General features: G+C 38.6%; 1 protein-coding gene across 2 annotated transcripts; it reads right to left on the minus strand.

Moving 5' to 3' along the window:
• Nucleotides 1–2,452: 2,452 nt before the first annotated feature.
• lrrc32 (leucine rich repeat containing 32) lies at nucleotides 2,453–12,250 on the minus strand. Of its 2 annotated transcripts, none has more exons than XM_026372836.1 (3): nucleotides 12,143–12,250; nucleotides 8,460–8,553; nucleotides 2,453–6,548 (listed from the first exon to the last, which is right to left on the minus strand). In XM_026372836.1, the coding sequence occupies exons 2-3, from the start codon at nucleotides 8,547–8,549 to the stop codon at nucleotides 4,686–4,688; spliced, it is 1,953 nt and encodes a 650-aa protein (XP_026228621.1). In that variant the 5' UTR covers nucleotides 8,550–8,553; nucleotides 12,143–12,250; the 3' UTR covers nucleotides 2,453–4,685. The 2 variants fall into 2 exon arrangements, with proteins under 2 accessions (XP_026228621.1, XP_026228620.1); XM_026372835.1 differs by lacking the exon at nucleotides 12,143–12,250 and adding an exon at nucleotides 10,517–10,736.
• Between the last annotated feature and the right edge of the window lie 1,253 nt (nucleotides 12,251–13,503).

The raw sequence follows: 13,503 nt of genomic DNA on the forward strand, positions 1-13,503 counted from the left end.
TTTGCCCATGCATGCAGCACTTTGGCCAAGGGCAAGACACTGTATGTTCAAGTCATAAAATGTTGACCAATGTTGACTAGGATATGGTAAGAGAACCGTCTTAAAATGATTTACTGCACCATAACAACATCATGTTACTACTATCTCTGATCCTGACAACATGGAGCAGCCAGCCCTGAAAATTCTATGGCAAACCTATTATTTGTAACAGCACATAATACACGTTCAGATGACGCGTAGTGCCAAAACGAAGTTTGTTCAGGTTTAGGCACAAAAAGATTATCATAGAAAGTAGATGTTAACAACAGCGACCAGTGTCAAAGTTTTAACCTTTTATATGCTCACTCATCCATTACAGCCTCTTCCCACTGTGAGCTTTATGTCTAATTTGTTTATTGCTCCGAACTGACAAGTTGCTAAGGGACATTGTCACTTGTGGTAAGCATTTGTCATATCAGGGCGTTTACTGAACTAAAGTATGATGCTATGATGATTTTTCCTGGGAGGACAGTGTTGACATCTAGCTAATTGCATGGACAGTCAGGGTCTTTCTGGTGAGGACAGAAAGTGACTAGTCTTTCCCCCAAGAGTATATATGCTTTCCACTTTTGGGCACTAGCTTTTCTCTGAGGCCTATATACTCACAAGATCTCATAATTGATCATGGGAACCGAAACTGACTGGAGGACCAACTACACTGCGAATAAAAACATCTTTTTTTTTTTCATGAGAACAAGAAGGACTCTGATGAAAATCATAAAACTGTGGGTGTCACTTCAGGTTGTGTAACTTGAGCAGACATCAGCCACATTAACACAGTCAAGACATTTAAGACGAAGGATTCTGACTATGACTGTTTCCAATAGCTGGAAACTCTATGAAGCAAAAGAGAAATGAGCAAATTCAAAATGATCTAAACTAATCTGAAACCTTTATGTCAATGTATTCCTTCCTTCAAGTTCTGATATTAGTTTAAAAATATATATATTTCCAACCAATATATATATCAAGAAAACTATGAAAATATTCTTAAGGGATGGACAGGTTTCCTAAAACGCAAATTAAACCAAATCTTCTTTTAGTGATTGAACTGTGTGATTCAGCGCAGCATTAAATCAAACGGGATGTGTTGAACTTACGTACTGCTATGCTAAAAAACCAATGCAGTGCTTGATTATCCAGACAAAAGTCAATTTCTGTCTGAATGTTTTGGCAGGAATCTTTAAGATTCCCGTTCCTGTCTTGACAGTGATAAAGAGGATTTTTCCCCCCTTTGATCTAAAACAGGACGGCCCTCGACAATTTCCTGTACCACCCTGGACTGTAAATAAGGGGAAGAGGGGAAGAGGGGAGGAGGATCTGAGTCACTGAAGGCTGACAGTGAAAGCTTCTCATACTCAGCCAAACTTTCTCAACATTAACACCTTAATCCAAATGTAAACACAGGAGGAAAGCATGAAGGCTGCAGAGAAAGGCTGGAGAAAGGTCAAAGCTATCAAATTAAAAACTGATTCAACATAGCAACAAAATGGGAATTTAAAAGTTCACAAAAACCCAATAAACGTCTGTCTGCTGCAGTAATTCTGCAGAAAAGCTAGTTTCTACCTATGAAACACAAACTTGTACTGTATTTTTAGTGAACTGACCCCTCAAAGGAACACTTATAATATACTTATTCACTTTATGGGAAGACATAAAAGGCACATTTCCCAATATATGGGACTATTACTTTCAACCGAGACACAGATGAGCTCAAAAAACCCCACTGTAATATGCAAATAGTAGGAGCCAAGTAGTAATGGAAATGTTAGCTTTTGTTTTACCTAGCAGCTTGTGTGTATTGCTCTATGCTTATTGGCACACATGACAGGTCAGGGGAAGTCATATGAAAATGGCTACCATTAATCTTATTTATTGACACGCATATCACGTTAAAGTGAAAGTTCACAATTATCACTGGAATTCACCGCTTTGTCCACTGTTTGAGAACAGCTTCGTAGTGGTAAGATTAGAAATTTCCCACTTTACATGGCCCATCCAATTGCACCACGACAAAGGTGATAAGAAATCTATTTTTACCATGTGAATATTAGCGTAAAGTTTATTGATATCAATTAACATATTGTTTGGAGAGTAGAGTTAGTAATCATACTGTACTTTCGTTTTAAGCGAAATTGTTTTGCTACTCTGCTACATTTCAGAGGGAAATATTTTATTTTTTATTTCTCAGCACATGTTTCATAAGTCCTTTGTGTATTATGCTGTATTGTATGTCAGATGATGCATCATCCCACATGACTTGTTTGTGCTCTGGGACAGTTGTGAATATATTTAATTCAGTAATATTCATTAGTAAATAATGTATGTAAATGTATTTCCTACATTAAACAACAAACAACAGAGAATTATGATATTACATAATATTACAGGTTTCAATAATTAAGAGACAAAGTTTAGGTCTAAGTTCAGTTTAATATGTCAGTGTTGTTTCCTTAACCCTCATCAAATGCATTGAAGACAATTATCATTCAGTGTGCATATAAAGGAACAGTTCTATACTGAAAATATGCTAATTTGCGTTCATGCTAAAGGTTAGATGAGAAGATTGATACCACTTACAGCACATGACGACGAGCCAAACCAGCTGCTTTCAGTTTTTGTGTTAAGCTAAGCTACTCTAACTAGCTGAAGGAGTAACTATGTCATTTCCACGTGGTAATCTTCTCAGCTTACCTCCAGCAAGAAAGGTCATCATTAAGTATAATATTAGCAGAATGTCTGTCTAACCAAAAAGAAAAAATTATTATCTCAAAATATTGAGAAAAGTAAAGTTGAAATAACATTTTAACATATCAGTTGAACAATGAGAATATATAACTTCAAATGTGCTGGTGTAAGTACAGTTATTCTCACAAACACTAATACACTATTTACTTGTAGAAAATGACCTTCATCTGGAACTAAAAATTGCTTACATTTTTTACAGAATCACATCAATCTGACCCCTAATAATAATAATAATAATAATAATGGAGCACATTACATTTATATGACAGACCAGTGTAGCCCACCACATGACAGCGCTGGATTTAATATAAATTTATTCATATAATATATCACAGTTATCGATGTCAGTGCTTTGTTCAACTTTTCAACTTCAACATTCCTATTTGGTATTTTAATAATGTCACATCATTTGAATCTCTTCTTAGTGTTAACAGTCACAGATACATCACACAGATAAGAGGAAATATAAAGTGCAAACTACATACAGGGTCAAGGGACAGCTTGGATCCCTCTTGGAACAGAGTGGAGTCATCTCACATGACTCACAGGCTCCATGTACTTCATCTAACCATAGTTGAACAGCCGTGAATACAGAACATTTTGTTTTATGATCTTTTGCAGTGTAGTGTCTTCTTTATTTTTAGCTTAAAGGAAAATTCCACTCTCAGATGAACTTTCACTGTAGGTTATCTGAACAAATGTTGACTCTCTCCTTTGTTTGTTTGTTTTATAATCGTCTGCCTCTGTCAATATTTTCTATTTTAAGAAACCTTTGAACAATTATTACAAAAATAAACTTGTGTCCGTTATTGTTGAAAGTCTGAGAGAAGATTAAAACCACTCATTGGTTATTGTGTGATAAATATAAAGCTGCAGGCGTGAACCGTTTAGCTTAGCTTAGCTTAGCATAAAGGCTGGAAACAGGTGGAAACAATTAGCCTGCCTCATGTAGATTAAACAAACAATAATTAATGTGACTTACCATTTCGTAGCTCCATGAAGTAACAGGAAGTTGAATGAAACAACATTTTGTAATTAGTGACTTTAGAGATGCAGGTTTTAGCCAGGCTAGCTGTTTCCAGCTCCTTCAGCTAAGCTAACTGACCACTAGAGGTAGAGACACATTTGCTGCAAAGATATGAGTGGCACAGATGGTCTCATCCAAAATTCAGCAACAAAGTAAAAAATAAAAACCAAAACATTATACCTCAGAAAGTCAAACTAATCTTAAGAAACACTGCATTTCAATCTGGTCTATTTATTCTAAATTGTTGAGGTGTTTTAGGATGAATTATTCTCTTTTACATTCGTAAACAAATAGTTAGCATGTGGCCTAAAATCCAATACAAGCAGGCAAATGGCTGCTTATGTTCATAAACTTGTGTTAAGAATGTCAATTTTGCAAACATGCTGACATGGCAAACAATGCACATTGTTTGCCATGTCAGCGACAGGATAAGCTGAATAGTCCAATTCTGGCCTTTTTTTTTTTTGTCATCCCTTATATTCTACATTCATAAATAGATTTTTGCACCTTGACACCCACTGATGGTTTTCCATCGTCTTTGTTAGCAAACAAACCACATCTAAAAGCCACCTCGTGGCTTTGTGTTTTCCTGATAGACAGCTGTCTCGGCCCACCAATCTGCGGTTGCTTTTTGGATTCCTCCCCTAAGCTTCTTCCATGATCTGGATTTAGTCACTACAGTGAAACAAATGGCTGCGGTAAACCCAAAATCAAATCTTACAAATGTCTTTTCAAATTACTTTGGGCGAGACCACAGACACTACATTCGTTTTTGAAACTGCCAGCCTTCATCTTAGAAATTGCAAATGTTCCAGCTATAAATAAATCCCTCACGGTCTGGGAGTCAGTGCGTGTGCATTGTTCATTCATGTCATGCTCTATAGCCTCTATTGCGTTTCCGTTTCCTCGAGCGGAGGCATTTAACCAGCACCACCAACACAATCATCACCAACAACGTCAATAGAGCAACTATGATGTAATTTTGGGTCCTTGCTGTATGACACATTTCCTCTGTCACCTTCTCAATGTTTACCGGCTCTGAAAACTCAGGGTGAAAACATGTCACCGTCTCAATGTCGGGAATGACCACAGCTGAGTTCTGGAGCATGTGGAGGAAGCCAAGGTTCTTGCAGCAGCTCAGAGGGTTGGAGCCCATGTAGAGGGTTTTCAACGAGCGCTTCAGAGTGAGCACGGTGCTGTCCTCAAGGGCGACCAGGTTGTTGTTCTGCAGGTTTAGCGACTCAATGTAAGACTCTTTGTTCCACGTAGGCAGGGAGGTCAACTGGTTTCCAGAGAGGTCTACATGTTTGAGACTCCTGAGGGTGGACAAGTGTGTGTTTAGATAGGAAATGTTGTTTTCTCTTAGGAATAGATGAACCAGGGAATGCTCAAGACCAGAGAGGGAATCTTTGTCCATATCCAAGCCTGGGTTCAGGGACAAGTCCAGTAACTCCAGAGGCGTGTTGGCAAATGCATTCACAGGCAATGTGAGCAGATTGTTTTCAGAGAGGTACAGAAACTGCAAGTTTTTAATAGAGGTAAAGGACACACAACTGGGGTCCAGGTGGTTTTGGATTGTCAGCTTTGGCGTTGGTTGTTGGTTTCGCTCTGGGGCACAGACTTTCAGATTGTTCTTCTGGAGCTGCAGATATTTGATATTTGGAAGCCTCTGAAACACTTGGTGGTCCAGGGTGGTGAGGTCGTTTCCTTGTAAGAAGAGTGTTGTCACTGATTGCAGAGTGTTTTCCTCAAATGTCAGGCTCTGCAGTGAATTGTAGCTGAGATTGATAATCTTCACACTCGGTAGAACACTTCCTGTAGTGATAGAAAACGAGCCAATACAGTTGTTACTCATGTTCAGGACCTCTAGGGATTTCATGTGGGTAAAAAAGGACTCTGATATGTTTTTAATTTGATTGTAACTCATGTCCAGGTATATCAGATCATTTAAAGAAACGTTTGTTTGTTGATCAGGACTGTCCAAGATGCTCTGAAGTCGGTTTCGTGAAACATCCAAATATTTAAGCACATTATTTTTAGGCAGTAAAGGAAAGTAAGGCATTTTGTTTTCACTCAGATCGAGAAAGAGAAGTTTGTAGGGATTGTCCGAGTTTACGCTTTGGAAAAGCTCCATGCTGTTCTTGCTGAGATTGAGCACTTTTAAATTATAGAGATTGAAGTCTGTGATGCACGTGATTGAATTCTTGGACAAATCGAGTTCAGTCAGATGATGCAGGGAGTCGAAAGCTCCATCTTCAATCTCCAAGATGACATTATTGTGTAGGCTGATTTTTTGTAAGGACAGTGATCCACTGAAAGTATTCTGTGCTATTCTGGTGATGCTGTTGCTGTTCAGGGAAAGGTTCGTTAGTGATGGGGAGTCTGCCAGGAAATAGTCCGACATGCCTGTGTACAACCCATTGCTTGAAAGATCAAGTGACTCTATGGCGGTAAGAGGCCCAATGTTGATTTCAGAGCGGGCGAAAACATTCAGATGATTCTTTGACAGATCCAAGACCTTTAGGTCAGTCATGTTTCTGAAGAGTCCCGGCTCGATGAAGTGGATCTTGTTAGAGTGGAAATTCAGATGGTGGAAGCTGGTGTGGTATGCAAGAGTTTTCTGCGAGAGGTTTTGCACCTGGTTAAGAGAAAAGTCCAGGGTTTGGACGTCGTGAGGAACGTTGGCTGGTACACTTCTGAGGTTCAGGTCCCTGCATAACGCATCCATCTGGACCTACGAACAAAGACAAACACATCAGTCTGATTATGTCGGCATTCTGCCAGGACTGCCTGAGTATGACACAACACAGACCGAATGTTTAAACCGTAGAGTCGATTTATTAGTCATTGTATCAGAGTCGATGTTCTTGGCAGTAAGACAGTCCTCTGAGGTTTACAATGGTGAGTTGTTCTGATGAAAAAGGCATTTTTACAAAGGCTTTTTCTCTTCAAATTAATTTAAACGTTAACGTTGACAAATGACTTAACTCTTAGTGTACTCTCAAGGAAAGTCTGTGTGTTCTTCAGCAAAAAGAAAACTTTGGGAAAAAAAAAAACTCTTTATTTTTTTATTGCCATCATCTCCTCCCCATTTACTCTTAACAGATTCAAATATTTAAAAGTGTAGTTTGTAATTGAAACCATATGGGAATGAGACCCCCCCCCCACTGTCCAAAAACAAGTCATAAAACTGTCTCCTCTGTTTTCTCTCAGACACCGAGTACACTTAGCTTCTTGGCATATTTGTGGTATCCTGCGAGTGCCATTCCTTGTTGTTTACAAGCCCGTTATAAACAAACACAATGGTTTATTCCACAATGTAAAAAAATCTTGTATCTGTTAGGAAGCATTGAGGAACAAGTCAGGTATATTAATATTAAAGCATCATCAGAAAAAAGATGATCCTTCCCCAGTGGCCGTGTGTAATAGAACTTCAGGCGTGGTGTGTATAATGATTCATGTGTGAGGCCGTTTACTGCACATTTAGTCACAGTAATACTATAGCACATGACTACTATTTCCAAGGAACAAAAAAAAAAAAAAAAACACTCTTAAGTTACAAGTCTATTTTAAAATAATACTCACATGCCCATATATTTCAGAACTGACTACAGTGTAAGAGATGGTGGACAAAATCCACACCTGAATCCCTGTTTTGTGCAAATGATGTTAGGTTTACTTAATGTTAATCTTTCAGTGTTCTGAATTTGACAAATTACGTGTGGCACCTCCAAATTTATGCTCCTTTTTGGAATTTACACACACAAAAAAATACTTCATTTTCTAAATACAATCACCAAACATATTTGAACATTGAACCCTGATTGATGGGTTATTTATAGAAACAGTAGCTACTAAATTTGACCAAAGTGACGCACTTTTAGTTTCAGTCTCAAGCTATTTTTAGAAAAGCTGACATGAAACTGTGTCATGCTAGAGGTCCCATTTTTAATTCACCCTCTATGTGTTAATCGAGTTTGGTTTTAATGGACGTTTGTGAGTGTGTGCAGAGTTGTTTTCACTGAATGGAGTCTCTGTACAAGAAGTGTTGCTCTGTAGTGATTAAATGTCCACAGTCATTTTATGGAAGTTTATCTACCCAGCTGCTGGTCTTTCCAGAGAAAAGGAAATCATCCAGTTCGCAGGAATTGATTCGTATTACATTTCAAGTTTGTTGCATAATTCAAATGAGAACTACTGCAGACACTTTGCACGATGAGGTAAAACTAAATCGTCATACGTCAGAAACTCCAAGGAAAGGTTATCACAGTACTTTACACTATGACTTGCTCGAGACTCAGTTGGTCTCTATAGTGTATTGTGAAACAAAATCACTTCCTGTGGCAGCACAAAACTAATAAACCAGATTTACCCAGGTCACAATCTGTCTGTACCTAATCTGAAAATATCTTGAACAGCTGAGGGATTGTGTGCCTCATTTTAGTTGCCATGGGCAACTCATGAAAATAAACTGACATCAGATGAGAAAACACACACATATTTAGCATTTTTTTATAAATGTATATTTAAAATTTTTTTCTATAGGAACACACAGAAATCTGAAGATAAAAGTCTGCAATTAAACACCAAAGTGTTGGTTTTGAACAACTAGATAAAGCGTCTTTGTTTACCAGGCTTTACTTACAATACGGCATGAAGGGACGTGGCGGGGAGGACGTGCCGATGCCACCACGCGGCTGACCAACAGCAGGAAGAGCAGCTGGAAGGCGGCCATGGTGCTGCAGCACAGAGAAAGTCCAGATCACACAAGTCAGACACACATGAATGCAGGAAGCATGTTGTGAGGTGATATGACTTGAAAGGGGAAGGAAGAGGGAAGTAGCCCTACCTACTGTGTGACATGCTGACCTATGACAATGCTATTTATGCACTGAAATGCACAACAAAAAGGGGTTTTTTTGTTACATGTGTGCTTACATTTCTCCTTTGCACTTTACTACTACATCATGTAGAGTGTACAGCTGCTGAACTGGTAGGACTGAGAAAGGATGACTAAGCACACAGAGCTAAAGGGTTTCCATTAGTAGATGTAATCAATTCAGTACTGTAGGTTATTGTTTGGAAACAGAAAAAGTCAAAGACTGTTTTGTCGGGGTTTAATGAGTCATCTTTGACGAGACACAACATCTATGCTTTGTTATTTTGCGGAAACTTGCTAAAATGTTTCCTGATATGTTCCCCTGTGCAAAAGAAAACATGTAATGCTGGAGGGCAGACAGTGTGGGAGTAATTAGTGTCATAGTAATGGTAAGTACCCATGCCAATCATAAGTACATGGAAATGCTTCTGCTAACCACAGGTTAGCAGATAGCACCAATGTATTTTTAAATTAGAAATGCGACAAAGTTTAAGCATCAACTTATTGTTCATCTCTGAACTGAAAATGGTTTACTTTGGTTCACGTAGAAAAAGTCTGCGAGACTTTCTCAAGACCCACACATAAAGACGTGTTTCTCCTCAGATTGCGTTCAGTTCAGTTCTGTAAAGATTTCAATCTCTTGTGGTATATGTGAATAAATGCCATCTCCCAGTAGGTAAAAAGACTCGGTGCTGCATGAAGCACAGGCATCATACGTTTAGGGGTGGTGGTCAAAATGCTGCACAGCTGCTGCAAAGTAATGTGCCGGGTTATCATGCAATTTACTTACAAAGTGCTTTTAAATGTTTAGAGTTTGATAAAAGCAGCCAGAAAACTCAACAACTGATCCCTCAGGCAAAAATCAGATTTCAACATTCAACAGTTTTTAGCTATTTTGATGTACTTGCATCACATGTAACTTGGGTATTTCGATTTTATGCCAGATTTTACTTCTACTCATTTACATTTAAATATAAATGTTGTACTTTTTACTCCACTACATGTCTGTGACGACTACAGTCACCTTTTAGATGAACACAGCAATTTAGCAAACATATAGACTAATCAAATACATTGGAATTAAACTGATTGATGTGCTACGAAGCCTTTGTGCTGAAAAAAGCAGTGTCTAGCTTTGGCTCCTCATCGTGATTTGTTGGCAGTTTCACCAAAAAAAAAAAAAAAAGAGAGAAAGTTCTCACATGGTTTGAATTTGAATGCCTGTAAGAGGCCCCAAAGAGGTAAAATAATCCATTATTTTATTTTTAAAAAAAAAAGATTAAAGTAAAAATGTGAATCCAACTCTGTGTGTAAGACGTTTTTCTTTTTAAATTTATGCTCATTCACCTCCAGGCTCCTCTGACTTTTCATGAGACGGACCGGTGTCTTGTATATAGAGTAGTTAAAACTGTCTAAAGAGTTGTTAGTCAGTCAAGTTAATCAATGTCACAATGAATAATTCATGCTGGACTTGTTTGATTATTTCCAGGCAGGATAACGTACAAATCTACTTGCACCTAGAAGTTGACAAAGTACTTTTTTCAAACATTGTATATAAAAATCTTTTCTGCAAAGTCGTAGCCAAATAAATAAGACTTGCCTGTGTGTGGATTAAAGCTGGAGTTAAATTTGAGTAAACTTACAATGGGTGTTTTGTACTTGCGGATCTAAGTACTTCTTTCATCGCTGTCATTTTCACATGGTACACATTTTCTAGCACATAGCGTCCAGTCTAAAGCTTCTACCATGCAATAGCAACAACAACAACAACAACAACAACAACAACACACAGGAGTGTTTTTTTTATAAAGCTGAACATTTACCTCACTTTGAGCTGATGACTAATCTGTTCAGTGCCTCCTGACAATCTTGATTTCACATCCTCACACACCCACACACAGATCGATAGTAACTAAACACACACCACAAGCCAAAACCTCCTCTCAGCTGACTCTTCCCTCTACATCGTGGGGCTTCGGCTGCTGCCCAGCCATCACATCCTGTGAGAATATCCTGCATCGCTCGGTCCACTTCCACCCTCCCACTCACATGGAAATGCCTTATAAGGGGGTTGGGAAGTCCAGTTTTATGCTCCCCTTCAAGTAGACACAACCCCCACAACTCCCAAAATACCCTGTATTAGTCCTGTAGTTTGGATTTTCTCACATACCAATCTCCATTTGGAATTTTGAGTATTTTAATGTTTGTTTCTCAAAGCTAAAAGTTCACAGCACACATAGTTCTCCATGCATGTATTATGCTGGAGTTTGAGAGTCTTTGAAAGCAACCTTTTATGGGTATAGTTTCTTAATGAGAGAATGTTTTGATGCTCAATATCTCCACCCAGAGAAAATACGACGTCAGCAGCAGTTATTGATGGATTTGGAAAAAAAAAGTGCGCCCTTCAGAGACATGTGGGTGTGTTGAAAACGCACATATCCTTTTCGAGACTGTGGGAGTAATTTGGATTTGTTATGTGGCTTTGCTCTGGTTTGCCATATATAAACAAACATCATCGCAACTGTAATGAGTAAGACCAGTTTACACGTACAGACAATTATGTTAAAATGACTGTACAACTGTCTGGACGTCTCGACAGGCTGGGAAAGAGAGTGAGTAAAAAGAGAGTGAGTAAAATTTCTCCCCTATCTGTGGTAGACGTGCTCTTGAGCAAGGCACTGACTCTAACTGTGACTGTTGCAGTAGAGCTGTTCACTTTTTATTTTGCAAACCAGCTAATTTTCTCAAATTCTTTTAATATTTGGTTTCGAACTCTAATAGAAATAACACAAAATGGCTCTAAAATATTTTAAAGTATTATTTCAAAGAAAACTAAAATAACAAAAGTACCCATCATGCAAAACTATCAATGTTTGCATTTAAGTACCATGAAATGGTACTCAGCTATGGCAGGAATACTTCAAAACTGTACTGACTGTTAGTACTGTGCTTCAGTACTGTTTGGAACCAGACGGCGCATCTAAATGTAGTACTAGATAATCACATAAAGTGAATTTAAATTATCAAAACTAAAAGTAAACATTATGCAGAATACTGTTTAATATTGTTGCTATGCAACTAGTCCTTAATCTGGTCAAATATACAAGTAAAAAACTAAACCTAACTTTGGAGATTAAGGATGCCATTGAGCAAACTTCATCCACTGATGAAGACTGTGAGAAGAGCTTGTAAAGAGTAGTGGCTGTGCAGTAATTAGAATTTGTTTAAACTATTGTCGCCTCATATCTTTTATATTGTGTGAATCCACCACAGCTGTCAACATGTAGTGCAGTAAAAAGTCCAATGTTTCTCTATGACATTCAGTGCAGGGGAGAGTGAAGTATTTCAGAATTGTACTTCAGTACGAGACTCGAGTAAATAAAATAAATACAAATAACTCCAATGAATGCAAATAATAAAATCAATAATTAAGTAAATGAAGATCCTACCTGGTGTCTTGTCTCCAGTGTCTCGTACATTCATTGGAGGTTTGGTTTCACATTCGCCATCCTTTCATCCTTCATTATGCTTCATCGCTGGTATCGTATGTTCGAACACACTCTAACACACACACACACACACACACACGCCCACACACAGCACCTCCACCCTCACCTCAGTGTCATATTACAAATAAAGTGAGACACGTGATGTTTCCCTGGGGGGTTGTCCCCTTTTATTTACCGGGATTCCCAGACTTTTTGTTTCCTTTTCCATGAGCCATAAGCAAGTGAGTGAGTCCCCACCCCCCACCCCCAGCCCCCTATTTTTATTTCATGGATGGAGACGGTGAGGTCAGTGGGATGTTCTTCCAACACATTAATCAGTAATTCAATGATGCTGTTGATAAAAATGATCGAGAGCAGCGCTGCCATTGTGGATCAGTAAGATCAACTCTGCCTCCTGCTGCTCTAACTCAGGCAGTACATTTACATATTTTCCTAGCAGCTGACTGTTTCCAGTAATTCACCTCACTGCTTATACAGTGGCAACAAAAAGTATGTGAACCTTTTACCTATTACATGGGTTTCTGCATTCGTCATTAAATGAATTTCAGCCCATTCTTCCTGTAACAGCTTTAGCTCTGTCATATTCTTTGGACGGCTCGTGCGTGGCTCTCTTCAAGTCGTTCCATAGCTTCTCTTTTAGGTTGAGGTCTGGGCTCTGACTTGGCCACTTTAAATAGTGGATTTTGTTTTTCTAAATCCATTCTGTGTTTTGGGTCATTGTCCTGTAACATCACACAGCTTCTACAGAGTTTCAGCTGACGTAAAGACATTCTCACATTATACTCAAGAATTTTTTGGACACTTGGGAATTCATCTTCCCCTCAATCACTGCAAGCTGGCCAGACCCTGAAGCAGCAAACCAGGCCCAAATCAGGATGTTTCCTCCAATATGGTTTACGATGGGGATGTTTTCATGATTACCTACTGTACACTCATGAACACAGATGTTCCGATGATTCCTACAAATCTTTGTCTCTCAGGGTTGCTTCTTTACCTCATTAATGAGTGTTCATTATGCTCCAGGGGTCATTTTGACTGGCCGCCCACTTCTTGGTAGAGTAGCCACAGTCCCGAAGTGTCTCAATTTGTAGATTGTTTGCCAAACTGTAGACTGGTGAATTTCTTGTCTTTGACATCACTTTGTAACCCTTTCCAGCTTTTTGCAAATCAACAATTATTGATCATAGATCCTCTGAAAGCTCCTTTTGGCCAAGCATGGCTCACATAAGAGCATTTTTCTAGTAGCTCTATTCCACACCAAACTAATTTTCTTAACTGATACTAACACCTGTCCTGTCTCC

This window comes from Anabas testudineus, chromosome 14 (assembly GCF_900324465.2).
Source record: "Anabas testudineus chromosome 14, fAnaTes1.2, whole genome shotgun sequence".
Lineage (NCBI taxonomy): Eukaryota > Metazoa > Chordata > Actinopteri > Anabantiformes > Anabantidae > Anabas > Anabas testudineus.